This window comes from Melanotaenia boesemani, chromosome 9 (genome assembly GCF_017639745.1).
Source record: "Melanotaenia boesemani isolate fMelBoe1 chromosome 9, fMelBoe1.pri, whole genome shotgun sequence".
Lineage (NCBI taxonomy): Eukaryota > Metazoa > Chordata > Actinopteri > Atheriniformes > Melanotaeniidae > Melanotaenia > Melanotaenia boesemani.
In genome coordinates this window covers 27,276,070-27,303,451 of record NC_055690.1, presented here as the reverse complement: position 1 = coordinate 27,303,451, position 27,382 = coordinate 27,276,070, and the positions used below count along the sequence as shown (strand labels likewise).

General features: G+C 38.6%; 2 protein-coding genes across 3 annotated transcripts; both read left to right on the top strand.

The window, feature by feature from the left end:
- The first annotated feature begins 21 nt into the window (after nucleotides 1–21).
- On the top strand, nucleotides 22–9,700 carry npat (nuclear protein, ataxia-telangiectasia locus). Its single transcript, XM_041995436.1, has 17 exons — nucleotides 22–445; nucleotides 622–740; nucleotides 845–905; nucleotides 991–1,063; nucleotides 1,170–1,210; nucleotides 1,798–2,028; nucleotides 2,309–2,384; nucleotides 2,611–2,734; nucleotides 3,173–3,264; nucleotides 3,390–3,468; nucleotides 3,590–3,686; nucleotides 3,824–3,940; nucleotides 4,594–5,925; nucleotides 6,536–6,636; nucleotides 6,762–6,846; nucleotides 6,971–8,301; nucleotides 8,836–9,700. The coding sequence occupies exons 1-17, from the start codon at nucleotides 409–411 to the stop codon at nucleotides 8,911–8,913; spliced, it is 4,074 nt and encodes a 1,357-aa protein (XP_041851370.1). The 5' UTR covers nucleotides 22–408; the 3' UTR covers nucleotides 8,914–9,700.
- A 405-nt stretch (nucleotides 9,701–10,105) lies between these two features.
- vmp1 (vacuole membrane protein 1) lies at nucleotides 10,106–26,020 on the top strand. 2 transcript variants are annotated; one of them, XM_041995459.1, is made up of 12 exons: nucleotides 10,106–10,224; nucleotides 10,805–10,912; nucleotides 11,202–11,334; nucleotides 11,707–11,797; nucleotides 13,075–13,185; nucleotides 17,919–18,086; nucleotides 18,342–18,473; nucleotides 20,039–20,119; nucleotides 20,275–20,391; nucleotides 22,149–22,210; nucleotides 23,819–23,918; nucleotides 24,381–26,020. In XM_041995459.1, the coding sequence occupies exons 2-12, from the start codon at nucleotides 10,834–10,836 to the stop codon at nucleotides 24,522–24,524; spliced, it is 1,218 nt and encodes a 405-aa protein (XP_041851393.1). In that variant the 5' UTR covers nucleotides 10,106–10,224; nucleotides 10,805–10,833; the 3' UTR covers nucleotides 24,525–26,020. The 2 variants fall into 2 exon arrangements, with proteins under 2 accessions (XP_041851393.1, XP_041851394.1); XM_041995460.1 differs by lacking the exon at nucleotides 10,106–10,224 and adding an exon at nucleotides 10,277–10,445.
- Nucleotides 26,021–27,382: the final 1,362 nt, after the last annotated feature.

Here is a 27,382-nt window from a genome sequence, read left to right as displayed (position 1 = left end):
GTATCGAGTTCGTGGCTATTGAGGCCATTGTCAAGGTTTAAATTGTCTTTACGTAATGTTGCGTTTAATTGTGTTACAGTGGCACTATTAGTGTTATATTAAAATGCAATATGTGTTACTATATAGAAGATTTCGTGGAATATTTGTGGATATTATGAGGATTTGCGTTTGGAATTGGACTACAATTACCGAAGCTCTCACCAGTCGATGACTTTGATACTTCCGGGTTGTACGTGCTTGAGTTCCCCGCCTTTTGAGAAGGTAGTAGTACTCTCAGGACGTCGCCCTAACAATAACACAGTTGGTGTCTTAATTTTATGCTGTTGAACGACTGAGAGGGGAGTTTTCCCAAACATGTACATAATTCTTTACAATTAAATTTAAGTTTTTCTTAACCACCTGGCTGTCATGTTGCTGCCTTCCGACGTCGCCCGGCTTGTTTTGGGTAAGTCAAATCGGACGTAGCAAAGCTGTAGCTGTAGCTTTAGCCGACAGTGACAAGTGAAAACTGAGTGGCTTAAATCCGAGATTGTCCAGCATTTCGTTTTAGCAGCCAAATTGCTGATTTTTCCTGTTACACGGCAATTTATATTTTAATTAGAGCTTGTTCATTTTACTCAGGTTATCTCCAACAAGAGGGGCTGTCAGCCACTAGTCAAGCTTTCATTCATGAGAGCCCAAATTTGAAAGAGTACGCCGATCACACCACAGGAGATGGGACTATTCCTGCTTGTGTTTTTGTGAGTGTGACTTTTGTTTCGACATATTTAGTCTGAAACTGCTAAATATGTGTCTTGTGCGTAAAGATATTAACTAATCCATTATTTTCCATAATCATGCACAGTCTATATTTGGGAAGGGCCTGACAACTATTTTAAATGAGTATGTGGCTACCAAAGCAAAAGGTAAGAGTGGCTACTATTTATAATCTGTTTACTACTTATGTCCTCTCCATATACTACTAGTAATCACTCGATTTTTCTTCAACAGAGTCATCTCATGAAGTACCTCTTGTCATGACCTCGTTATGGAAAAAACTGGATTTTACACTCAACCAAATTAAGTAATTATAGTCAAGCTTCATCCTCTAAAAATCCTGAAATTTTAAGCTGAAACCATGCTCATCCCTAATCTGTATTGTGCTGTCATTCTTTTGTATTTTCATTTAGATCTTTGCAGAATTCCCCTGCTATATCAGCAAGTCAAAGAAGTAAGTTTGTTATTAGCTTATGTTTTAAAAATGAAATAGGATAATGTGAATACATATACAAGAATGGTAGTAGTACTAAAAGAAGAAAGTCTAGATTTAGTCAAAACTTGAATAGACTCTGACATAAATGTCAAATTTGTGTTTAAAAAAATCAAGGTAGATTTTAAGCATTTACAAGGAAAGAAAACATTTTTGTAGAAGAATCACCATCTTCACTCATCTTCATACCACCACCGATGCTATCAGTTACCCCCTTGCTAGGACAGTGACAGCATGGAGCACAACATCATCCTCAACTCATTCAAATCATCCTGCTGTTTTCTTGTGAATACACCCAATTTGCAGTGCACATATAATATGGGGTTGTTATGAATTCAAGTATAGTGCTAATCATTGCAAATCCAAGCAATTTCCAGTATAACCTTAACACTTAAATATAATGTATTAATAATGACCGGTGCCATATTGTACAGATGACTAATAATGATTTATTAACACAGTTTGCAGACAATTAATATACTCCTCTGTGTTTTATTTATCAGGATTTATATATAAACCATATATTTACCAGCCTCTGTTCATTGCAGCACGTTCACGCGTTGGGATGGCAAACATGGCGAGGCAACGGGTCCTAACTATGGCTTCTGCCAGTGGTGTCATCTGCTCATCTGTTTCTGAAACAAGCTCCATAATCAGCCCTGCACACACTTCCCACAGCATGCTGGGCCATTCCACTCCCGTGTGCTACACCAGACCAGCTTCCAGTAGTGGTGCTCAGCAGCAAATCCATGATGGCAGCCGGTTACTAAATACTCCCAGTTAGTGTCACAAAGCTAACTTTATTATTTATTTAACAAACTTCTGTTTTAATTGAGAAAGCAGTTTTGTTCTAATATAGTCATGTTAAGTATTAAGTTTGTTCTTCATAGAGCATCTTTTTTATGTGAACATATGAAGCATTGTGGCTGTTAGTAATTTATTTTAACAATTCAAAAAATGTTTCCTTGCTGATGCTGACAGCTTTCTTAATTTGCTTGCAGAAGCTGCATAAATAGCTTTTGTATAATATGTTTTTTTATTTGTTTGTTTTTTTAACAGGAGATTCACCTGCACAGGTTATAGTTACGGAGCATCGGCTAAGTTCAGGCCCAACATCTCCTGGTCGACGGAAGTGGTGAGGATTGTTGATGTTTTTGTGTCACAGTACTGTTGACCAACATTACTGTGAAACTACTGAAGAAAGATTCTTGATTAGCAAACAGAATTAAATGCAGATGGGTTCTCTTTAGACGTGCCAGTCAGGACCCTTTTCATACCAATACATTAACAACTGACTGCAGAAATGTCATAGCTATAATTATTGCAGTTTACTTACTGTATAATCCTTCTGTTGCATTCAGGGAAACTCCCAGGAAGAGAAGTGGGGCCGTTAGTGGGTCCAGTGGCCCTCCCAGATCCGCCACCACTGTCAGTAGTGTCAGTGCAGAACCTCAACCCGAGGAGGTCGTTGATGAGAACTTTCCTGTAAGTATGCTGCTGCTGTTTGGTTTATTTCCTTAAGAAATTAATAATATAGAAGCGCTTTTGCTCATCAATCTTGTGCAGCAAATTGGGGATGAATTACCTAAAGTCATCAGACTAGAGAAGTAATGTTTAATGTTCCCAGACAAAGACTTTTAAAGAATTTTATATGGCACTACTTTAATTTATTTATGTAGTCAACTTCCCTTAGAGAAGACATCATATTTCTAATTTTATCTGATATTATTAATGTGGCGAAGTCAACTGCTCATTAGTTAGCTGCAGGTGACCTGGCAATTTTTGCAAATGCCTCTTTTTTGTTTATGGGAGCAAAAGGGAATAATGGAACTTGGTTGTACTAGAAATGACATGGTCTTAATTTAAAAGTATTAGGTTTCCCAGAACATTTTTTTTTTTCACATAACATCTTCGTCTTTACAGCAACTTGTGATACAAAATGCTCGGGACAAGATATTGGGGGACAAGTCCTTACAAGAGAAGCTTGCAGAAAACATTAATAAAATTCTTGCCAAGTAAGTTGGAATTCTGCATTGCTGCAGCATGTATTGCATATTAAGCCATTGGTGGTGAATCACATATTGTGCAAGTTCAGCATGAAACGACTGTTATTTTCTTTCTGTTTCATCTCTGAAATCAGTGAGCCAGCCCCCCAGGCATCAAAGGTCCCATCTACAGTGGAGGCAGATCAATCTATAGATGAAATTCTAGGATTGCAGGTGCTAACAGATAAATACATCCTAGTATCATGACAGTATGACTTTATGTTATCATGAGGGTTTTATCAATCTGTGCCCATATATCTGTGATCTGACATTATTTCATGGCATGTGTTGTCAGGGAGAAATCCACATGAGTGACGATGCCATCCATGACATTTTGGAACATACAGAGTCTGACCCAGCTTTTCAGGCCCTCTTTGACCTCTTTGATTACCGTAACTATAACTTGCCTTGGTTTATATAAATATATTTTGTAATGTAAAGTATTTGTGAGTCACAGTTCACCTTTATATATGACAATAAAACAGAAAATATATTTAATTACACAGTTTTTAAAATGTCATATTTGCAGATAAAACCAAATTCACTGATGGAGAAACAGGGGATGGAGATATTAGCAGTAGTCCAGAAGAGATCGACAGTGCTGGTCCTTCATCTGCAGTTCGGACCACTCAAAGTTATGATCCAGGTAATTTTCAGTCTTGAACAGTACAGATCTGAGCTCTAATATCTCACACACGTACAGGCATATCCTATAATCTGTTGATAGATAAGACCCAAACTCTTCAGGTTCACTTAGGATACACCCAGTTTGGGCATCTTTTTTTGCAGGATCTTCTCAGTGTTGCACATGATATTTACATACAAGTGCAGTACAAGATTGAGATGATTGAAAGGATGAAATGAACCCTGGATAATTTTTCACTTCCATACACTGGGTTAGTTTTGGGTCTTGGTTAATGCAGGACAACTTCTGTTTCCACCACGTAACAGAAAAACATGGAGCTGCATCCTAGCGCTCTTATATTGATCATATTTATTTTAGAACTTTTACCACAGTCTTCCATATCTGACCATGAGCCATTTCTCCCAGCTGTCTGCATCATGATGCATCTAAAGAAGAACTTTTTCCCCACACCTAGTGGCCATGGTGTTTCTGCTCTGTAATCCAGCAAGAGCCATGCAGGCAGCTTAATAGTTCAAAACAAATTAATATACTGTCACATTGTTGCTAATAAAATGAATGTGGCTGGTAATGTCTTACAACTGGGCAGCTGTTTTTGTTATTGCCTAAAGTACACGCAATGTTTAATGCTGTTTGCTTGATTTATTTCTTTTTAGGTGCTACACAGAGAGATTTGAATGTGTCTGAAACAACATCAGCAACACTGAAGATGAGAGCTGTACAAGAGCGTAAGACCAGGAAGTCAGCTGCTTCCACCTTGTTAAAGAAAACTGTTATTGACTCCAGTGGCAGATCATCCAGAATTGAGAACAGCTCGGCCAGATTGTTGGTGAGTCACGGGGAGCACAGTGTGTCCTCATCTGCTCCACTGGAATCCAAAAGGAAAGACAAATCCTCATGCTTGAATAACAGTGGGAGTGAAACACCAATGGATATTGATGAACCGCTGAATACACCTCCCCCACCTATTGACACTTTGTCCTCTCTGGAACCCACTATAGACAGCCCCTCTACCTCAGCTACCCTCAGTAAGTCTGCCACAGTCCCTTTATCAAAAGACTTTGCTCCATCTGCTGTCCCTGAAGATGCACCAGTATCAAATGTGGAAAAAAATCAAGGTCATGAACAAGCTCAAGAATCCAATGAGCAACCTGCTACAACTTCTCCTTTAGCTCTGAGTGATCAGACTGTACCTTTGTCTCCTGTTGAAATTCAGCTGAATGACACTATTTTACCCCATGCTTCAGTTTCAAGCAGTGGAGAAGCTGCACCTGCTTCTACTCTCTCAGTACCATCTGTTTCTGCAGGTGCTACATTAACACCTGCCTCCTTCTCATCAGTTTCCAATCCTACAGCAGGGTCACCCACAACTGCTTCAACATCTGCAATCTTTTCAGCAACAGCTACCTCATCCACACTTTCATCACCTCTATCCTCAAAGTCCTGTGCCCAGGTTGCAACAACATTCAGTCCTTCCAGCACTAACCCCACCACCCCAAGCAAGGCTGCAGGAGACCCCGACAATATAGTGTCACTGAAGATCATCATAAGTGATAACCAGGAGGTGGAGTCTTCCAGCAACACAGCCTTGAATCAGGCAATTTCAAGCATAGCTGGGGACAAGATACCCACCATCTACCTTTCCTCTCCAGCTAAGTCCCCTGGAGGTCCTGGCACTCCAAAGACCAACTTTGATGAGGTGGCACAGGCAGTTTGTGGCTTACAAAGCGCCGAGGCTGCTGGAGCAGTAATGGCATCTCCATTAATTGGAACATCACAGGCTCAGCAAAGATATATAATTCAGCTACCTGTGGAAACCAGCAATCCTGCCCTCCAAGGTTCCACTACCAACTATTTTCTTGTGACTCCAACTCCAGATGTTGCAGCCAGACAGGTGCTGCTACCTGCTGGTGTCTCACAGGGGCAACCTTTACCCACCAACCAGTGGTCTGTGACTGCACCAACACCCCCCCAAACCTATGGCACAGGTGAGAGACAAAAGACAACTACAGTACATCTTAGAGGACACAAATTAATCTGTTGTTGGATGGGATTTTATTTATTTTTTTTCTCTCCCTACATACAATAGGAAATGCTTCTTTTGTGAATTTATGAACATTGGTTGTGTGGATTTCTGTTTCTTGGAAGCAATACATAGTTGACAGATGTTCCCTTGTTCACACATGAGTTGCAGGGAAAATATATGAAATAAAAAATATATATTTTTTAGATGGAGTTAGCATTTGCAAAAAAAGAACTTTGCTTGGGCATAGTTCACTTTGATTTTTACATTTCCTAACTGAAACGGTCATGTTAAATTTTTACAAATTATAGACTTATTACATAAAACTATTTACTATGTAAATGTTTACATTTACATAAACTGGAAAAGAGGATTGACATAAACAAAATAAAGTTTATCTTTACTATCACATGGCAAATAGATCTTGAAAGTAACTAGTTATTTTTTACCATGGAGTAAGGATTTATTTTATACTAGTAGAAATGATGTGCAGAGGTTTAACCATTTAGTGTGTTTAAGCCCATTATTAACTTTATGTGCTGGTGTTGTTGAAAAATAAAATTCTTTCTGTGCAGGGCCATCACTCATCTTACCATCACCTATTAAGCCTGTGGTGCTCCCTGTTTCTGTTATGAGGCCGAATACTCTGGGGAACATCCAGGTGGTGTCCAATCAGGTAAAGATATTTTAAGTGATTGAGATAAATCTATATTATCTCAACAACTTAAAGACATCTGATCATATACTTTGTGATACTTTTGGTCAACAATAAGAATAATATATGTGCTGCTGTATTTACAGCTTGTTGACATGTCAAACCCTGTACCTGTACCTGTACAGCAGCCCAAGCCCATGTCAGTGGAAAATAAACAGTCTTCAACTTCTGGTAAGTTGTAGGTTAACCAGTGCTTGCTAAATGTATATGATGGCTATTTAATCTTTGTGAAAAATTACATCATGTTTAGTGTTTTAATTTGACTCTCTTACTTCTCTGACATTGTTTTTCTAAGCTCTAGGCAGTGAGAAGAACCAGGCTGGGAATGTTATTCAGCTTAACACAGAACAGCAGGATGCAGCAAAGGGCTCCACTCACAGGAGAATTTTATGTTTTGACTCATCATCATCAGAAGTTCAATCACAGACTGCTAAAACAACTGAGACCATGGCACCCACGGCTGCCAATACATCCAGATCAAAATCTATACAGCTGTCCAATAAAGAAAAGAAACATCAAGTCACTCGAACAAAACCTACTATCTTGGCTGGTAACAAACCCAAGAGGAGGATAGAACCTGTCAGATGTTCATCAGATTCTCAGACTGTAGCAGGCTCATTGATCGAATCAGTTCCTTTACAAACACAGCAGAAAGAACCTCTTAAAAAGAATTCTCGTAAACAGGAACATAATATTTATAATAAAGAGTTTCAAAATGACAGTATTAACAGCGCTTCACAACCTGAGGCTGCAAAAAAAGAATCTGGAGAGAGTTCAAAACCTACAGACAGAAAACACAACAACAATACATATGATGAAACAAAAGTTAAAGATAGCCGTAGCACCACATCATTGTCGTCTGATTCTGCACTGAAATCAGGAAGCGGAAAGGACAAAGAGGAAAGCAGCAGGAAAGAACCTGCAGAGAAGTCTCCTTTGATGTCGTATGAGGGAACCGAGAAGAGGACTTCCTCTCTGGAGATGCCTAATGTCACAGCTAACAAGGAGAATGAAATACAGGGTAGCATGCTAGAACAGCAGCAGCAGTCAGCAACACCTTCATCCTCAGAATCAAGAGACTTTAGTCCTCCAGCTGTCACACAGCTGATATCTACTACCCAGCCCAAGGCTGTGAAAGCCCCATCAAAGACCAGCTCCTTGGCCAAACAGGCAGCTGAGATGCTTCAGAACATTCAAGGACTGACCTCTCCTTCCACACCATTAAAAAAGACTGGAGCTGGTAGTTCAGACCATAGTCTTCCTGGGACTGGTCTTACTAATGTGGCACCTTCTCCCAGGACTCCTTCCCGAAAGAAGGGCAAAGATGGAGAAGGGACTCCCAAGCATCTAAAAACCCCCAATACCCCAGATATACCTACCTGTAGCCCTGCCAGTGAAGCTGGGAGTGAAAACAGCATTAACATGGCTGCACACACCCTTATGATTCTTTCACGTGCTGCCATCGCCAGGACAGGCACTCCACTGAAAGACAGCTTACGCCAGGAGGAAGTTGGAGAAAAGTCACCCACAAGCTCTAAGAACACCAAGAAACGCAAACACTCTTCTCCCACAGGCAGCCCTCCTGCAAAGAGAGGGTCTAAACAATCCATCAAAAAGAAAGAAAAGGTGAGTACAACACAAATATTTACCAACCAATTGTTATCGACTTTGTATTGGGGAGATTAAAAATGTTAAAATGATGTTTCAGCAGCAATACATTTTCGGATAGTGTAAAATGTTTGTATTATTAATTTCCTCTCTAAATTGTCAGGAATTCGTTGGAACTGTGTCAAAATTTAATTTGGCAACTTTATTTTAAATCTGCAGTAAAGAGGATAAAATCTTTTTGAAGTCATTCTGATTATTTGTATTTACTCTTCCTTTTTGTATGAATGTTAGTACTGTTGTAGACTGTCTAGGATGCCCTGGCATTTTGGTGTGTGATGAGGATCATACATGGCTTAAATATACTAAATCAAACTGTGGCAGTTTAATCAGATTAATTTTGATTCTGTGCCAGTACCTCATTTTTTTTAACCCCCAAAGTAATAAAGGATTTGTGTTGAGCTGCATATGTCCTCATCACTGCCACTAAATTAGGGTAAATTTTTTGCTGCTTATTTTATTATCTAACTGTTTTGCTTTAATCTGTTTTTGCAGGAAAAGAAACTTATTGATTGTTTTCCTCATGATTTGGATGTGGATAAGTTCCTATCATCTCTTCACTATGATGAATGAAACTGAACACCAACAGGAGAGGACTCATGTCACTACCCTCTTAGGTTACTTTCTAAGAATAGAACAAGCCATCTGCTTAATCAGTGCCTATGGTTTCTATTAGTAGCTATGCCAGAGACTTTATAGGCTGCAGTGTCTTCCTCAGCTATTTTGGGACTTTAACTTCACTATTTTGTAGTGTAGGTGATTTTGGGATAACATTCTGTTATATGCAGCAGTATTTTCAGCATGGCACCTTTGATTTGACTTGTTTTAAGTTTCATTCTCTTTACTGTTTATAACTGGCAGTATTTTCTACAACAAAAATAGGGTTCACCTTTACATAATGGATGCATGTTGTTGACTCATAATATTTCCTTGGTCAATATTTGACTTTACTTTGATAAATCCTGCTAATATTGATTGACAGGTCGGTTTGTAAGTGTACATTTTTTAAATAGTCTCCAACAGTAATTTAATAACATTGAATTAAAATCTTAAATGTATTTGTTTTTTGTGTTCAAAATCTGGTTTATATATTATGTTGATGTGAGGAAAGTTCAAGTTTACTTTTTATATGCAAGTCAATTAAACATTTTTCACATGTTTTTTTTGTTACAACTGGAAAGGCACAGGTGTAATTAAAATTTTGTTAATGAAAGTCACATGACTAATTTTTTTTGAAAGCTTGACAGTGAATCAGTAGGTTTGTAAACTGTTTTATTTATTCATTTAAATCTTGGACTATTTTTTTTTATTTGTCCCTAATGGACAGAATCATGAGTAGCAATTTTAGTAGTTTATAAATGTACTGAGGAGCTGTGTTATTTCTATTAGTTGTTGAGTGGATCATGAGGAAAATTAACTCATTACCCTGTGACATTTATAATTTTACTGAATGTGGGATACAAGTTATATAATGGGAGCCAAACACCGTTAAATAAATACATAAAAAATTAAATAATAACAAAAGGTCAAGAAAAAGTACAGTGCCACACTGTCGGGCTTATACTGTCAGTTATCACATTTTGTTGGCAAATTTGGCATCTTCCTATTGGATCACAAAACGAAACTTACGGAAGTACGTCATTCCAATAATTTCATATTAAAGGTAATGTATATTACCTTATTGTTTATATTAAACCGTTTGCGGCACTTGCTAAAAAAATCACTAATATTGCGTTCTAGTTCGCTTTTGAATAAAAAAAGAAAATATTGTGTTATATTAAACTCATTTAAAAGTTGTCTGCATGAAACTTCAGAATTCTACATTAAGACCATTTATTTTGATACGTCCAAAGTTTGTTTCCGGGTGAAGAAGACAGGAAAGAGGTATGAAGATGTCATGTAGTTTTAACAAACATCCCGCTTTTTAATCTCTATATAAGGTTTTTTGTCCCATTACCACGAAAGTGTAATGGCAGCCAATTTATCTGTATATTTCCCAATTAACAAGGGAACTGGTCGTCTGTTTTAAAACGCTCATTTTGGTGTACGATTTCCCGGTGTCCCTAGCTTAGCCGCTAATATCTTGGCTAGCCGGTTAGCATGTGGTGGGTAATGATGTCCTCGCATTTGGAATCATATCTTGTTACAGAATGACGCACACATATTCGGTTAACTAAATACCATTTTCGTTAGGAAATTTGTTATTACATCACCCTGTCTATTTTTGTGTTATGTCCGCAACTTGTAATTACCATAAATATCAACGTTTGCTATGGCGGTATGTTTATGAAATGTTACCTTTGACAGGTATCGCTTACGAGCCACTGATTAGGGTTTCATGGCAGGGCTAGGTCCCACACTGTGACTGTCATCTTCTCTCGATAAATAGGAAGCAAATAGATAGGTAGGCGCTGTTGAAAGATTAATACAAACTTTCTCTCTCACATACGCTTCCTTCTTTAAGACTGCCTGACCAGCTTAACGGTGACTGAGATGGCAGCCAATGGAGCCAGCTGTGAACAGCCTCAGAAACGCGCAGGAACTAAAGATAAACAAAATGGAAAGTCTGCAGGTTAGTTAATAAACTTTATCTTTTATAATGTTGATTGGCTAAGTCAACACGTATGTTTAAAGGTCATAATCTACCAACTCATGCCATACACGTCATAACACACGAGCTGGCTAGTTTTCATTTACTTTTAGTTTCCAGCTGAGCACCTTGGCCCATAGTTGGAAGAAGATATTTGTTGATGTCACATTTATTATGTATTTGGCATTATCAATTCCACAGGATGTAATAATAAGTGAAGTGGTTAGTAATACAGAATTCCAAGATGATTACAGATCTTTTTGTCCTTCAGACTTATCAGTAAAAGACAGACGACAGAAGGACAAAGAGGAGCGTCTTTCTCTGGTGTTATGGAGGAGGCCAGTCACAACTCTACATTACTTTCTTCTGGAAGCCCTCATTAAGCTACAGGAGTTGACTTTTAAGTAAGCGGTGAAACAGGTTTTTCCAGTGTATCATGCTTTTTTCCGTTATTTTGTTGAAGGAAATGTGTATTTCCTTGTAGTGACTTTTTGTGCCATTTGTTTTTTCTTCTTAGTTATTAGATTCTCTTCCTCATAAAGCAGACATATCCTGTAATATAAAAGATTACAAAAAAGACCTCTCTGTCCCTACGAAGCTGATTTCCTTTTAAATTGTTCTTCAGACAATTAAACCCAGAAATGTTCATTTAAAGGAAACTCAATAAATCATTGTCCTTCAGTCATATTTTTTAGAGCTGGTTAATATTCTTTTTTTAACTTTCATGTTTCTAACGTGTGTTATTAATCGCTTTGTTTCTTTGCTTTCCCATTCAGGCTCTGGCAACAACGATGCCCAGTGTTCTTATTTTTGGTGTTATGTTCTCTCTTCTCATTTGCATATTATACTGAGGGAACGCACCAACAAGTAAGGATTGACTTATGATTTTTTTATTATTATTATTATTTATAGGAGATATTAATCATCAATACAACTTCATCACCATTGTCTGTATAAAGGTTGATGATAAGTCTGTTTTTATCACCTAAAACCTCACTTGAAGAAAGCTTGCTTTGGGTAGATAATGTGGTCTGCCCTGCTGTCAAGTAACCCTTGATCATGTTGTCAGCTGGCTGAAAGATCTGTTTACATATTCACCTTTACCTCAGTCTGTTAGTGTATAGTTAAAGCAACACCAACCCCCAGTGTATATTTATCGCCTTTCCAGATCTCAGTACCAGTGAGTTGAAAATTAACCCATTGCAGCCAGTTAAAAAAATACTATGAGGAAACAACAAGAAATTTTAATTTAGGATTTTTATTTGAAACAACTGGTTGGTATCTAGTTGGAATCCATTTTGCCTTCAGAACTGCCAGAATTCTTGGTGTTGTAGAGTCAACAAGTTGTTGGAAACATTCCTTCTTTAGCTTCACATGATAGTATCACAGTTGCTGCAGATTTGTCGGATGCACATCCATGACGAGAATTTCATGTTCCGCCACATCCTAAAGGAGCTCTCTTTCCACTGAGATGTGGAAGACATCGGAATACAGTGAACTCTTTGTGAGATGATTTGAACTTTGTGACATGGTACATTATCCTGGTGGAAGTAGTAGATGTCAGACCATGGATGCAACGTGTCCGTAAAGGGATAGACATGGTCATAGGGTCATCTATCATGTCCATCAAGGGATAGACATGATAGATATGGTCAGCAACAATACTCTGGCAGCCTGTGGCATTTAAAGAATGCTCAGTTGATACTAAAGGGCCCAAAGTGTGCCAAGAAAATTGCCCCTACCCAATTATACCACCATCTCCGGCCTGAACTTTTGATACCAGACAGCATGGGTCCCCGCTTTCTTGTTGTTTCCACCAAATATCACCAAAAAGCTGATTAATTAATTAATTAAAAGTATGTATTAAGTGGAAGTGACTGAGGATGTTAGAAAAGGTCATCCGAAAGGTTGCAGTTTTAAACCCAGTATCCCATTCATTCTACCTTTGTTTCAATGGGCAAGACACAAGACAGTGTTGGCAGCACTGTTGGAAATGTGTAGAAAAGCTGTTGGCGTGGATTGACGGCCACATTTCTGTCTACCCCCTTAAAATATTTAGAAATGTAAATTTAAGAGGACAATAACAAAAGTAAATTATATTTTCTGCCTTGTTGATGATTTGTGTTCTGTTGCTTTCCCTGCAGTATGTTCAGTACCTGGAAAAGAAGTTCTTGTGGTGTGCCTACTGGGTAGGCCTTGGGATCCTGTCTTCAGTAGGACTTGGGACTGGTCTGCACACCTTCCTTCTTTATCTGGTAAGAGATCACTAGTCATACATATTGTTTCCATGGGGTAATACAGAATACAGATGGGCTTTTATTTCCAATAATGTAAAAAATAAATAAATAAATAGAAAACTGAGTTAAACATGTGGAAATGTAGAATAGATTCAGTCATTTCATATAGAAAATTTTGCAGTTAATGTGGCAACATCACAAAAGAGGAAAAGTCCATTTATGCTCCCTTATGTACATACTAGGTTTGTCTGTTTCATATTTCCATGCATCTTTTACGTTGCCATGGTTATGAAGGTAATTCATCCACTAGTGGGCAGTGCTGAGTTCGGAGTTTAATCGCATTCTAACATCAGTTTTGGACACTGGTTAGTGGCAGTAATGCACCGCTATAATTTTGTCTGCAGCTGCTGAACACACACTCACAGCCTTTCTTCAAAAGCTCCTGCCATCTCTGAAGTTATCATCTTAGTCTTCCTCCTATTCCTCCTCCTGTTTCTCCTCCTCTGGTTTGTTCCTTTTGCTGGTTGCATGTCAGCTGTACTGTGCAACAATGACCCCGCGGTTTCTGGTGGTATTACTCTGTTTGCTACGTCAAGCAACGGATCTGCAAGGCCCCTGAAAACGCACCAACTACGACCGTCAACGATGCAGGATGTGGACAAAAGTGTCTGTCCAACTGCGTATCCATCTTTCGGCATCAAGCATAAATGATAAGTCTGTGAAGACATTCCCCCCTTTTAAAGAGGTTAATCTATCAAAATTAATATATAGAGCTTATAGCTTTGCAGACTACATACAAAATGGAAATATAATCTGAGTAAAAATACACATTTCTGACTGCAAATAAGTCATTCAACTGTCAACCTTTACACTTTATCAGGGTGCACACACTATTAGACATGAAATCCATGTAAATTTCCACTGAAACTGTAAATGTACGGTAGTTATTTAGCACTTTTCTAGTCATGTTGACTACTAAAAGGGCTTTACACCACGTTCCATTCACCCATACCCTGTTGTTATATACAAGTGCTTTTGCTCTAACACACATATTCATACCTAAATAAACACAACGGGAGGCAATGTGGGGTTCAGTGTCTTGTCCAAGGACACTTTGGCGTGCAGTCAGGGGAAGCCTGGAATTGATCCACGACTTTCAGGTTGGCAGACGACTGCTCTTCCTCCTGAGTTACAGCTGCCCAAAATCAGCTCTGATCAAATCTACTTGGATCTATCTTTTTTTTTATATATATAAAAAAATGATACTCATTTAAACATCTTCATATATTTTTTTAATTAATTGAGTCATTTGGCCCACATGGAGCTGTAGATGGAAAACAAGATAAATAATGTTGAAACACTGGCAGCAAAATATCTGCCAATGACACCATATGCCATTTTCTTATAAATGTTTTCGCATATTCAACATTAAAAACTAGTACCTAAGCATAAGTCATGTGCCTTTCCCTGTCGTCACCAGATGATGGCATCAAACCCCATACTCAGTCAGAAGTTATCATATTCAAGTGTTTCAAGTTTCACACTTTAGTTCCCCTTCAGTCAGATGCTAACCAAGATTGAAAGTTCTCCCTTGACATTCGTCACACAATGACTATGAACGAGTCACCAAAATGTGTGTCATTTGTCTTGGTTGTGGCAAAATGGAGAATTTAGTGAAATGCAAGCGGGGGGAAAAACTCAGTTTTGGGGTGATGATGTGGCTTCTCCTTTTCTAGAACAGTGGTATACTTGAGTCAGCCATTTCCATTATAATGAAATGAAATAATAGGAAAAGAGATGAGTGTGGCCTTCCTGTTACTTCAGAACTGATGTACACTCCCTCCATGATTCCTTTGCTGCTTACTATGAGTAGTTTTAAAAGGCCTTCTACTGGACGTAGTGCCCTGCTTCTTCAGATGCTGTAATTCCATTGTACTGTCTGGTCTTACCGTCTATTTTATTGTGTGTTTTTATATTTATCACAATGTTGAGGTGGTTTGATTTTATTATTACTTCTTTGTGAGGGGAGGTTTCTTTCTATGAATAGACACACTGATTTTTTTTTCTTTTTATTTGTTGCTCAACTTCAAATCCACAAGTAAACTGTAACAATACTTCTTGGAAACATGTGGAAATCATCAGCTTTCTGAAAATGTGCCATTCCTATCTGCAGTCTAAACTAATCGATTTTTATTTACTGGAAAATCTGCAATACTTGTACAGACATGTCATGTCTATCATGTTTGATAAACAGTTTAAGACATAATGGCTGAAGCTTTTGTGGTTAATAAGTGCTATGTAATCCAACCATGCTTTTACTTTGGTTTATAGGTATTGTAGAAGTATGGATGCTAAACCTGTCTCATAATGCACGTGTTTACCTTATCCTGGTTGTGGGGATTGACAATAAATATATGTAGATTATAAAAAAGCCTTATTAATGCATTACTTTGTGTAATAGATTGCTGGTAATGCATTGTATACATGGCCTTCATAGAGTGTTCCACAAAGTTATTTTTGTTCTGATTGTTGATTAAACCTTTTGCTCCTTGCTTATACCTCCATATGCTTATGCTTTTCACTTCATCCTGCTCTGCTGCTCCACTTTAGTTTTTGCAGTTCATTTTCTAATGTGAAGCTAAGCAAGACCCAGTTTACTGTGAAACAAATTGAATAGAGGATATAATCAGTTCCATAGCTTGTTAAAGAGGTTGTAATTTTAGTGAATTTGAAAGCAGTCAGTCAAACACTTAAAAAGTGGAGTTCTTTTTTCACAGATTTTCTCTGTTACATCTCCTGCCAACCTTTCAATAGCAGCTGTCTCTCAGATCTTCTTAGTTATTTTCTATATTTCAGTATATTTTTTTAGACTCTTTGCTTTCTATATACTTTGCATTAAGGGATTTTTTTTCCACAAGGCCCTGTGTTCTTGTTGAGTTTTTGATGTGGTGTTTGAGAACTAGGGCACCTCTTTCAACAGAATTGTGTTAACCAATTGTAAGTTTACACATGAATTAATTCTCTTGCATTGCCCCTTTTGCGTCACCAGTATATATGCATCCTGAGCAGTTTCAAGATGTGAGCAGTTTCAAGATATATTTAGAGTGCTTCACAAAGTGTCCCTTAATTTTTGCCACTATCACCAGTTTCTTGTGTTTTTTCCCCTCTAAAGGCTCAACTGAAAGGTTAAAGCCCGCTTCATAGTGTAGACCACATGACATGAGCCTGATGCTCACGAGGAGACATTTCCTGTTTCGTTGTAATCTAAATTTAGTTCATGTTCACAGTGCCACAATTCACAGCTACCCATGTTAAACTGTGTTAATTCTAAAGAAAAACCGTCAACAGTTTATGTGGATTTACCTCAGTCCTAAAGTATTATTAAAGAGTCCCACAGAGAGGATTAGATCATTGTGCTCAGAAGCAAGGATTCACTCAGAAGTATGATCTCATGATTCAACTTGATGTTTCAGAAGTCATTGCTGTGCTTTTAAAAGCTGGATTCTGAGTAAAACTAAAGGTACTTTGGATGAGATTATATTTGCTTGACAGTCATTTAAATACACTGAGTTATTTAAAGGTTATTTCAGTTGTAGATGTTGATCCACTCCTTTGACTCATTGTCTCTTTATCTGTTTATTTAACCTGCTACTGATGAATTTCTCAGAAGACTTTTAATTCTGTCACCTCACTCTGGATTTTAACTAAAGAACTAGTTTTTGCACCCTAAATGTGATATCTGTTCTGCCAGCTTAAGCAAACAAAGGCTTCAGCCCTCTGGCCAGATGACTGTAACAGAAATTTCATCTTCTAAGTTTGAATCACAGCTTTTTTTGTGTGTGTCAGCATTGACGTGTTGTATCATGTAGAGATGGTGTTAAATGAAGTTCAGGCTTTGTGGAGATGGAAGGCATTGAAACTAAATAAGCATCCTCTGTGCATGCACTTGGGCTCAGGTGCGGTTTGTTTGATAGAGCAGATGGATTCAACACAGACTTATTGTGCGCTGTCCATCCACCGTCAGTGCTACTGGTATCACCTTAAATAAGCATAATGGACTATCTGTGTTGTATTTCCAGGTGGGCTGTTATTGAGGCCAGGTGGCTCTACCTAACAGGGCTTCTTTACACTGATGACTTGCCTGCATGTCAGAGAGAGACTGTGTGACTCAGCTACAGTTGACTCTCAAATGTAACTGTGGGCAATTTACATGGTTTTAACCTTTCAACATGGGATCAAATGCAATTACATTTAAAGAGGATATGCTACAAATTACAAGTTCTTATTCCAGTGCAATTAAGCATTACCACAAATTGCAGGCCCCAAAATGATCCCAAAGTGAAATAGTCAACTTTTATTAAATAATTTGAACAAAAAAATCAATAATAAATTCAGAAAAAAGGATTTACAGAAAAAATATGTATTGGACTTACTGAGCGAGGAGCTAATTTAAAATGGGTAATATTTAAACCTTTCTGCAATTATTGTAATCCTTTTTTTTTCTTGAATACATACCACTGAAATACAAGATTAAAAATAATTGTTAAACCTGTTCAGTGTTATATATAAGTCTTTCTTTACCATGTTTTCTTATTTTTACCGCTCACTCAAGCAGTAGTGTTTGTCACATATAGTCATGTTTATCAGTCTTGTGTTTTATAAGACAAACTGGGAAGTTATTCTTAATACATGTGCTTGTATATTGTAAGTCATTGGGCTCTCCATTACCACATGTCCAATCTGTCTCTCAGGGTCCACACATAGCATCAGTAACCCTGGCAGCATATGAGTGTGGATCTACAGACTTCCCAGAGCCTCCCTATCCAGACCAGATTGTCTGTCCCCAAGGTGAAGTCATGGACGTCAGCATCTCCCTCTTCTCAATCATGTCAAAAGTCCGACTGGAGGCCTGCATGTGGGTGAGTAGTGGTTTGTTTACAAAACAAAGATCTGAAACTCATTAAGGCAGGAATTTTCAGAACTACTAGCTGGCAACTTCTCCAAGAAATATGAATTCATGCCTTACAGGTTTTCCAAATATTTGTGGCCACTGAAAAGAAAATAGTGTTTACCTTATTCATGCATAAATCCTAAGTACTTGCATCTCTCAGGAATCCTGTTATGTGTGTGGATTTAGGAAATTTGATAGAAAAATTGAAGCTGTTTGTGTTTAGGGTGCCGGCACCGCCATCGGAGAGCTGCCTCCGTATTTCATGGCCAGAGCAGCTCGTCAGTCTGGAGCTGATCCAGATGATGAAGATTATGAGGAGTTTGAGGAGATGCTCGAGCAGGCAGAGGGTGCTCAGGTGAGAACGAGAAGAACATAAAGATTCATAAAGACATCCATAGGCTTTGGCATTTCTAATAATTCAATCCTTTTTCCAGAGTGTTATTTACATGAATTCATGTTTATTGTCTTAAGAAGCATTACCCACCTCAGATGTGCCTTTGACTTGATGCAATTCTATAAACCCTCAAAATTTATCAAAAAATAGGAGTGGTAGAAAACACTGACCAGGTTAAAATATTTTTAGAAGTTTTAATTGTGACTCTCAGCCCAAATTAAAAAAATATGCTGAAGAAATCCAAGTATGAGGGTTCATCTTGGCATAGGTGTGTATACTTGGCCCATCGACTCTGTATGATACGATCTTATTTAATTTGGTCAAATTTTCATAATGCACAACTGACCATGAAGCCAGTGGCCACTGATTGGTCTTAAAGCAGCATGTGACTTCAGCAAAGCTCCTCCCTTCTTGCACTTCCAGTAAATCTGCCTGTTTGTGGGTGAGTCACCCTGAGCACAGCTCCCTCTTTAATCATCCCTCGGGCTTTGCCTCTCTTTGCCTTCCTCTATCCGCCCTCCATCTTTCTTCTCACCAGCCTCTAATTTGAATGACAGACAGCTCTGTGAGGAACAAAGTTCACATGACTGGAGATTGCTGAGATCAGATGCTGAGTCAGCCGAACAAAAATGAGAGAAATAGTGGGGATTGTCTCCATCACCAAATCTCACATAGTTGTCAGCTGAAAAAGGCAGAGGGGGCCATCCTCGTATCAGAGTGTTCATCACGAGGTTTTATTCAGGATCTCAAAGCTTCCATTGTGCTCTGATTTTTTATTCTAAATGATGGCATGGAAACATTTCTGTAAAAACCTGATTAACACATGGGATTTATGGAAATGAATGACACAAGCTAAAATGCTGCATTACATAGCTGTTTTTATTTGAGATTATTTTACTTTACAGTATCTGTAGGTGAATTAAAAAACTCTAGCAGTAGATGTGATGCATGTAAAAATGAAAGAGGAAGCTATTCAGAACTTTAACTTGTGCATTTCATTATTACATGGGGATTTTCTTACAAAGTAAATAATCGACTTAATTAAAAAAATGGACACATACAGAAAAAAATATTTATCTGAAGTGTTAAGACTGAAACTAAACTGAACCATGTTATAAGGTGCCAGTTCTCAAAACCACCATTTGATCCCGTTCCTATCTCGGATGTGGTCTTCAGCATGTAACCACAAACATTTCACCCCCACAGGAATAAAGATACAATCAACTTATTTTAGCTGACGTATCATGTGATTTACCAAACTTTAAGGAAATTAGAGTTCTAATTAATAGCAGGTAGTTTTACCAAGGCCCTTGCTCTTTATTATATCAGACACCTCCACTGTTAAAAATATATTTTTATGTGAATATTTTAAGAAATAGTATTTATGTATTTACAGGTCTCTATTTGTAAAATTTGCATGTTTATTTCTGACATCACAAAAAAAGATGGCTGTAGACAATTAAATCCAGTTATGTACAGAAGCAATGATGTGGTTTTAAAAATGCGTTCTACATATTTTTTTCCAGGATTTTGTCACAAGAGCAAAGCTGGGAGTCCAGCATATGGTGCAGAAAGTGGGATTCTTTGGGATCTTGGCTTGCGCCTCAGTAAGTATCTTGATTTATAACATTTTTGTGATTATTTCACATACATGAACAAATATTCTTTTTTTCTCTTAACTGAGAAAGTTACTGAGGTAAAATAAATATTTGTGTTTGTTTATGACTATGAATCAGTACGATTTTCTTTGTGTTTTTGTCAGATTCCTAATCCTCTCTTTGACTTGGCTGGAATAACCTGCGGCCATTTCCTGGTTCCCTTCTGGACTTTCTTTGGAGCAACTCTGATTGGGAAAGCTATCATCAAGATGCATATACAGGTCAGTAACACAGATAAAGGGTTAATCAGGCCCAGTTTACCCAACGTTTCCATGCAAAAAATTTTCTTTTGTATATTTGGGGAAAAAAATTGCATTTACAACAACAGCAGAATGAAAACCTGCAGGGGAAAACATAAATAGGACCAGGAATTTTGCCAGGCCTCTAGTGGGCAGTGAAACTTTGCAACAACACACCCAGGTGTCCACCACATCCTCATAAGACCTGAAAGCTCACTACAACAACCGAAGTGTTGCGTGCCAACCTCCATGCTGGCTCGTCAACAACGCCATTCTCAAAATCGTCCTACCAGTGGCTTGTCCTCGCAGGTCTTACCCAGAGGATACAGCAGCACAAGCATGACACGGAGGTCCGCCACTGTTGTTGCTTTTCGCTGATTAAGCAGGGTCTGAGTGTGACGTGCAAGACGTCCAGGTCGCCAAGAGAAAATTTCACTCTGGAGGCCGTTGTCAAATCTTTGCGGTTTTATCATCACAACACTGTTACTGAATGGCCAGAACAAAACAAAACTTTAGTATTTTACTGTCTCAGCATCGTGGTGTAAACAGGGCCTTAGAGGTGGCTGAAACCTTGAGTTCACCCCTCGTGGGTTTTCCATTTTTATCAAAAGCCATACAGGCATGTGCTCAAATACTGATAAAATTATGACTTCTACACATCTTCACAATTCACCGGCCACAATGTAATGATGCACGTCAAGAAAAAAAAGGTTATGCACTGCTGACTGATTCATTTTGAGCTATCTCCATAACCTCAAAACGTGTGGGAAAGATGAAGGATGAAGCCTTGTGCTGAGATCATAAGTTGGTTACCATGAAACTCCTAATTGTGCACTGCTGGTTAACTCTTTCTGATGCTGCCCTGTTCCTTTGGGAATTCCTCTTTCTTTAAGCTTTGATATGCTTCCAGGCCATATAAACAGGCTCCAGATGAAAGGAAGGAAGTTTTTTTAAGCAGTGTTTAAAAAGTTTAGATTTTGAAATATCCCCCCCCCCCCCCCCTCCCCCACCAATTATGTGTGTACTGTTGAGTCTGCCACACCAGTGACTAATATAAACCTAGACAATGAGAGGCTCATGGAGCTTGGATACATTGTGAGTCGCTGAGTATCTTAGTAAACTAAATAAGTGTATCCATCTCTTCATGGTACCAGCCTGTGATCTCTTAGAGATTTCTCAGACAAAGGGCACCGACTCACTGTTGGGGGCAGTGAATGATGTTGAGTAGACATGAGATGGTTGACCTGACCGAAGGAAACTGAACAGACTTTATGAAGCTGCAAGGGGGTTTTTGTTTTTCTTTCTTTGTACCTTGAATGTCTTTGACATCACGTGATATTTCCTGTCTGATTAAGTCCAGGGGGGCATGTGTCATGCTGTTTTTAAATTTGATCAGTTTCAGAACCAGAGAAGAGTAATGTGGTTTTGGTCGCCCAACCCCTCCAGTTTGGTCCTTTGCAAACCACACAAAGCCCCTCGCAGCCCAGAATGTAGCTTATTGCTAGGTTTTAGTTTAGTAATTAGTGTGTCAGTGAACAGCGGTAGATATGGTCTCAATTTCTCACAGCTGTGTTGCTCTATTTCTTTTTGTTCAGTTTCTTTGTAAAACTAGTAAATTTATCAATTGTTCCTGAAACACTTGATCTGTACAACACAAAATGGCTTTGTTAATATGTAAGAAATGGTTTTAAAATATTGGGCTTGAGCGTTAATTTTTTTCTCTCTCTTTTATTCTACAGAAACTTTTTGTTATCATTACCTTCAGCAAGCACATAGTGGAGCAAATGGTGTCACTCATTGGGTAAGTTTGTGTGAAAGAGGCTTGAATAATCAGTTCCTCTGTAGACTCATAATCATTTCTCTGGTGTGGTTTGCAATGCATTCAAACACAGATGCATTTTAACCATTGATTGGGGTTCCTGTATGAATAAATACTTTCATTGCAGCGGTGCACATGCATGTATTTGGCATTTTCCCACACAAAGGTATTTCTTAGCCCCACATGCAATCAATTTCTGGAACACTGGTGGTCAGGCGTGTGAGGTCTTATCTGAACATGCTGATCTGACTCACAAGTTGAGCTTTGACAGAGAGGATTGCCTCAATGAGGCACGAAACATGATCATTGATGTTGGGCAAAAGAATTACTCGCTCTGATTGTTTAACTGTTCTCCAGATTGGCTAATTTAGTGGTTATAGATGTTATAAAACCTGATCTGAAGAAGGTTTAAAATATTAAAAAAAAAAGATACACATAAGTGTGTGTTTTATTATTGTGATGCTATTTCAGAGGAAATATGTTTTTTAATTACTTTTTTGTTAATGTTTGGTTATTTTATGTGATATCTGACATGTAACTCTTGGTATATTTAGACCAGAGTCTTTCTTTTTCTTATTAAAGTAGTATTTAAGGTTCTTTCCCATGAACGGTGACTTTGGTGACTCGCTATGATTCGTCCAAGTGATGCTTCAGTGCTGATGCAGGGTGCTTTTGCATTTACTCATGTGTGTCTGTATTCAAAGTATGACAGATAACAGTAATGAGTCGCTTAAATCTAGTTAGATTTCTACTTCAGGAATTACCCGGTTCTCATTTGGTGTTTATCTCTCATGCTTTTTGCTTAGTCTAGTTAAGTCTAGACACCATGTTTATGTCCTGACTGGGGACAGAATTGAATTCATGTAGTGGGAAGGCTGTCTGTGTATAATCTTTAGCATCTTTTTTTTTTTTTTTTTCTTTTTCCTGTCTTTCTTTTCAAGGTATTAAAAGCTGACAATGTGTTAGAAATTCTCTTTAGCCTGTTCTGCTGCTCACCTGAAGGTATAGCTTGAATATCAAAGCCAGTGTATGACATTAACTTTTTAAAGTGGTTTTCATTAAAATGGTCCTGGCCCCCTGGTGAGCATGTCCACACTACCTAATAGGGACATGAACACACCCTGATTGGTTGTCTTTCCACCATGAAGACAGCAATGGTGGTAAAGGTGATGACATCATGTCGACTCATTTCCTGGTTGAAAAGGCTGACACAGACTCCTGTAGAGAGCTTAGTCTTATAAAAGGAGCTCTGAGGAGTTCTGCTTCATTCCTCTCAGCTGCCTACTCCTGCTCACAGTAACAATTAGAGGTGGTGGCAGCTGCAAGGTTGGGCCCACATGTAGGATGGGGCCCTTCCGCAGCTGCTGCTTGGATGCTGGTCAACTGGTGGATGAGTGAAGAGGCTGTTAGTCTTTATAAAATGAGGGGACTTTTTCACAGCTTTAGATGATCTTGTAGGCCAGCTCTTTTAAATAATGAAGAGAGCCAGGTTCTTTGGTTGTTTTGCTGAAAGGGTAAGTCACTGATTTTTCTTCCTTTTTTCTGTCTGTCTGCTCTTTTGTCTGCTGCCCTGTGGATGTGCTGTGGCAGGTCCATCCCTAAACTAGGACCATCACTCCAGAAGCCCTTCAGTCAGTACCTGGAAGCACAGAGGAACAAGCTGCACCATTCTGGAGGAAGCGCACCAGCGGTGAGGACAATTAGTTTTGACTATGCTCCTCTTTCAGATGACAACTTATCTCTAAAATATGCCCAAGAGCTATTTATATGTGGGCTTTTTGTCAGTTTCATAATGTTTAATTGTGTGTACAGTTTTCTAAACTGCCTATGAAGCTTTTCAGCTTTACAGAAATAACCACAAATATAATTTATTAGCTTGTACAAACACTTTTTCTTGGTTTAGGACAAGCAGCATTTATTTAGATGAACAATTTTATGAAACTTAATAAATTTGACAGCAAAAAGTAATGTTAAATGTCACCCTGAAATCAAAGAGTTACCACCCTCTAGTGGAAAACTATATAACTGAGATCCTTTTACTAAATGACCTCAAGCATACATTTGGCATTTCTAAACTGAAATTTATCAGCACAGATAATGGTAAATTTGATAATAATTTATTGCATATCCACTCCAATTTGGGGATTTCTAGGATGAGAATTGGCTGTCGTGGGTGTTTGAGAAGGTGGTGCTGGTCATGGTTTGCTACTTTGTCATCTCCATCGTCAACTCCATGGCTCAGAGCTACGCCAAGCGGCTGCAGCTGCTGAGGCACTCGGAAGAGAAAACCAAGTGATGGCAAAACAAAGCGGTGCGCACATCCAAGTGACTGTGTCTCTGCTGCTGCTGAGAGCGCTCCACTCAGCTACAGCCGCTCACAACTTAACAACAAACCTCACCCCCATCCATTCTCAGAGAAGCTAAATGCTTACAAAGAAAAGAAAAAACAGGCATTGTCTGCCTCTGTGTGTGTGTGTGCGCGCGCTGTTGAGGATGTATGTGCTGTTTACTGTTCCTTCTTCAGGTTTTGTAGTTCTTCCTCTCATCTCACTGTGTGTAAGTAGTGTGAATGGCTGTACTGCTGATCGTAACATGTTACTTTAACTTTAAATTAATCCTTTCATTGACCTCAGAAGTAAAGCAGCAGTTTGATGGAAGCTGCTGCGTTAAGGGCAGCGCCCATCAGATGCTATGCCTTATGCAAGATGGGAAAGTATGACTTCCCATGAATATGGTTCTTGACTTAATGACTTGATTTTTATTTAATTTTGTAACCTTAATGTATGGATGGAGATAGATTTGATTGTATTGTGTGCTGCCATGATAACTGCTACAGATGGGGGGTTTGTTTTCAGGGTTTAATTGTCCTCATGTCTTTATTATGTTTAACAGTCGAACCATGTTGTCATCTTTTGTTTCTGGAACTGTTGGTGGGGGAAAAAAAGCAATATCACCTTAAAATAATGAGGCATTGATGCTTTGCACATTGTGTAAATATCTTAATATCTTTTTGACAGTGTGCTCAAATGTATTTCTATTCCTGTAGTTGGTGTGGACATAAACCAAAACAAAAAAAGGGTGGTATTTGTAAAATAACATTGTACTCTCAGCAAATATTCCCATTTCTATTCTGTGCATTTAGGTCGAGTCTCGGATCAATATAAAAGATGAAATTACAGCACTTGTTTCCATGTCTGAGTTTTTGGTTTGTTTGTTTTTTGTTTTTTTGTATTTTCTTTTTAAACATTGATTTTCAAAACCCTTATTGTAATCATGTCATGTTGATTTTTAACCAACACAGAGCTAATGCTTGATTTTCTCTTATAAATGGTCCATTGCAAGGTAAGTGAAGTGATTGGCTCTTATAAATGATCATTTTACTCCATTTGATTAATTCTTTGCACTCATGTCCTTTATTAGATGTAGCTAAATTTGGCTTTTGGTGCTCTCCATCTGGATGATTCTCAGTCGGGCTGTGCCAATTAAGACTTCAATTTGAACGCTGTCCTGACTCCTGAGATGTGTACTGTAGATTCTGGTCCTCTCCCCCCTTTTGGATTAAGATGCATCCCTCAACACTACCTTCCCACCCCGTCAGCTAGCTTATCAGACTGGTGTTGGCAGTTAAGTTTGCATGGCAGCAGCGGTCTGTAAGCTGGCTGAAGTTGTGGGGATTCAGCACTGCACTTTAACTGGTCCATTTGTGGATGCAACAGCCTGTCTTCAGTGATGCTCTGTTTTCATGTCAGCCATGTTTTGTTGTGTAAAATTAATAAAGTAATGAAAAGTTAATATTCTTGGCATTTTTCTTTGTGTACTAATACTTTTCAACATGTTTGTGTTGATTCATCCGTCATCCAGATCATGGTAATCCTGAGCTGGAATGAAGGCAACTGGACTTTCTTTTCTAGTTCTTGAAAACGTTTCACCTCTTAGTCGAGATACTTCTTCAGTGGCAGTGGGAAGTTTTAGCTTGTAAGTGTAAAAGGGACATTCACAAGTTAAGGATTGCTATGGTCACATGTATAATTGCCTCATTATGTGGCCTGGGTCGTTGGAAGTTATTGCTTAAATTTGACAATGACCGGCGAGGAGAGTCAAGGCTGTGTTGTAGGTCCTGGGAAGGTGAAACCTGAGGCCACCTCATTTCAGAGATGGTTTTCTAGTATAGCATGGACATCTTCCCTCAAACCAGATATCTTTTCTGTCCAAAATGTGCAAAGGAGGGTCTTTCATTATCAAGGTGCAGCTGGACCACTGACTCTGGACATGTAGAGCTGGTTCTCCTGTGTTGTGCCATGTTTCTATAGTGGTTGTTGGCATCCTTTTATATAAATGCTTGAGCTGTCCTCGCTGTATGACACTGCATACATGATGCCAGCTTGTATTTGGACGTTGTCCTTTGAGGGAACCAGCCTCTGAGGGTTTGGAGAAGATCCTTCTTAATGAAAACACTGTGACAGGTATGTCTGAGAAACCTGGACAGATCTTAAGTGGGAGGATATATTGTCACAGAAATATGAGGTTTAACTTAAAAGGTTGGAAAAAAGAACTTTTACTCAAGACCTCAAGTGTATCTGATTTATATATATTTTTCTATCTACATCCCTACAATCAAAGTGCAGAAAACTACCACTGAGTCTTTAGTTAAAAATTTTCCAGATGTGGATGAGTATAAAAAAAAAGTAAAACAAATCAGTTTCCAGACTTTTACTGTTGTGCATTAAAAAAAATCCTAAAAATCAGTTGATAGGCAGATCAAGTGCTTTACACAGACTCCATATACTAGATGGACAGCATGGTGTCACCTCTTGGCTTGAAAGCTTTACCAGGGCTTTAACATTAGCCATCTTGTTGGTTGAGACTGTTTTGTTTTTTTGGGGTTTTTTTTGTGTGTGTGTTAGGGGTTCACCTCCTGGTGAACAATGATGAGCTGTGAGTGCAGGCCCAACTTGTTGATGTTGTGCCAGAACCACAACCATGGTTCTCATGGAGTCTGTTTCTGACAGTTTGAGCAGAAAAATACACACTAGTGGCCTGCTGGAGGTCATGTTGTAGAGCTCTGGCAGTACTTCTTGAACAAAGGAGCAGATAGCGGTCCTGCTGCTGGGTTGTTGTCCTATGGTCCCCTCTACGTCCCTGGCCTGTCCCTCC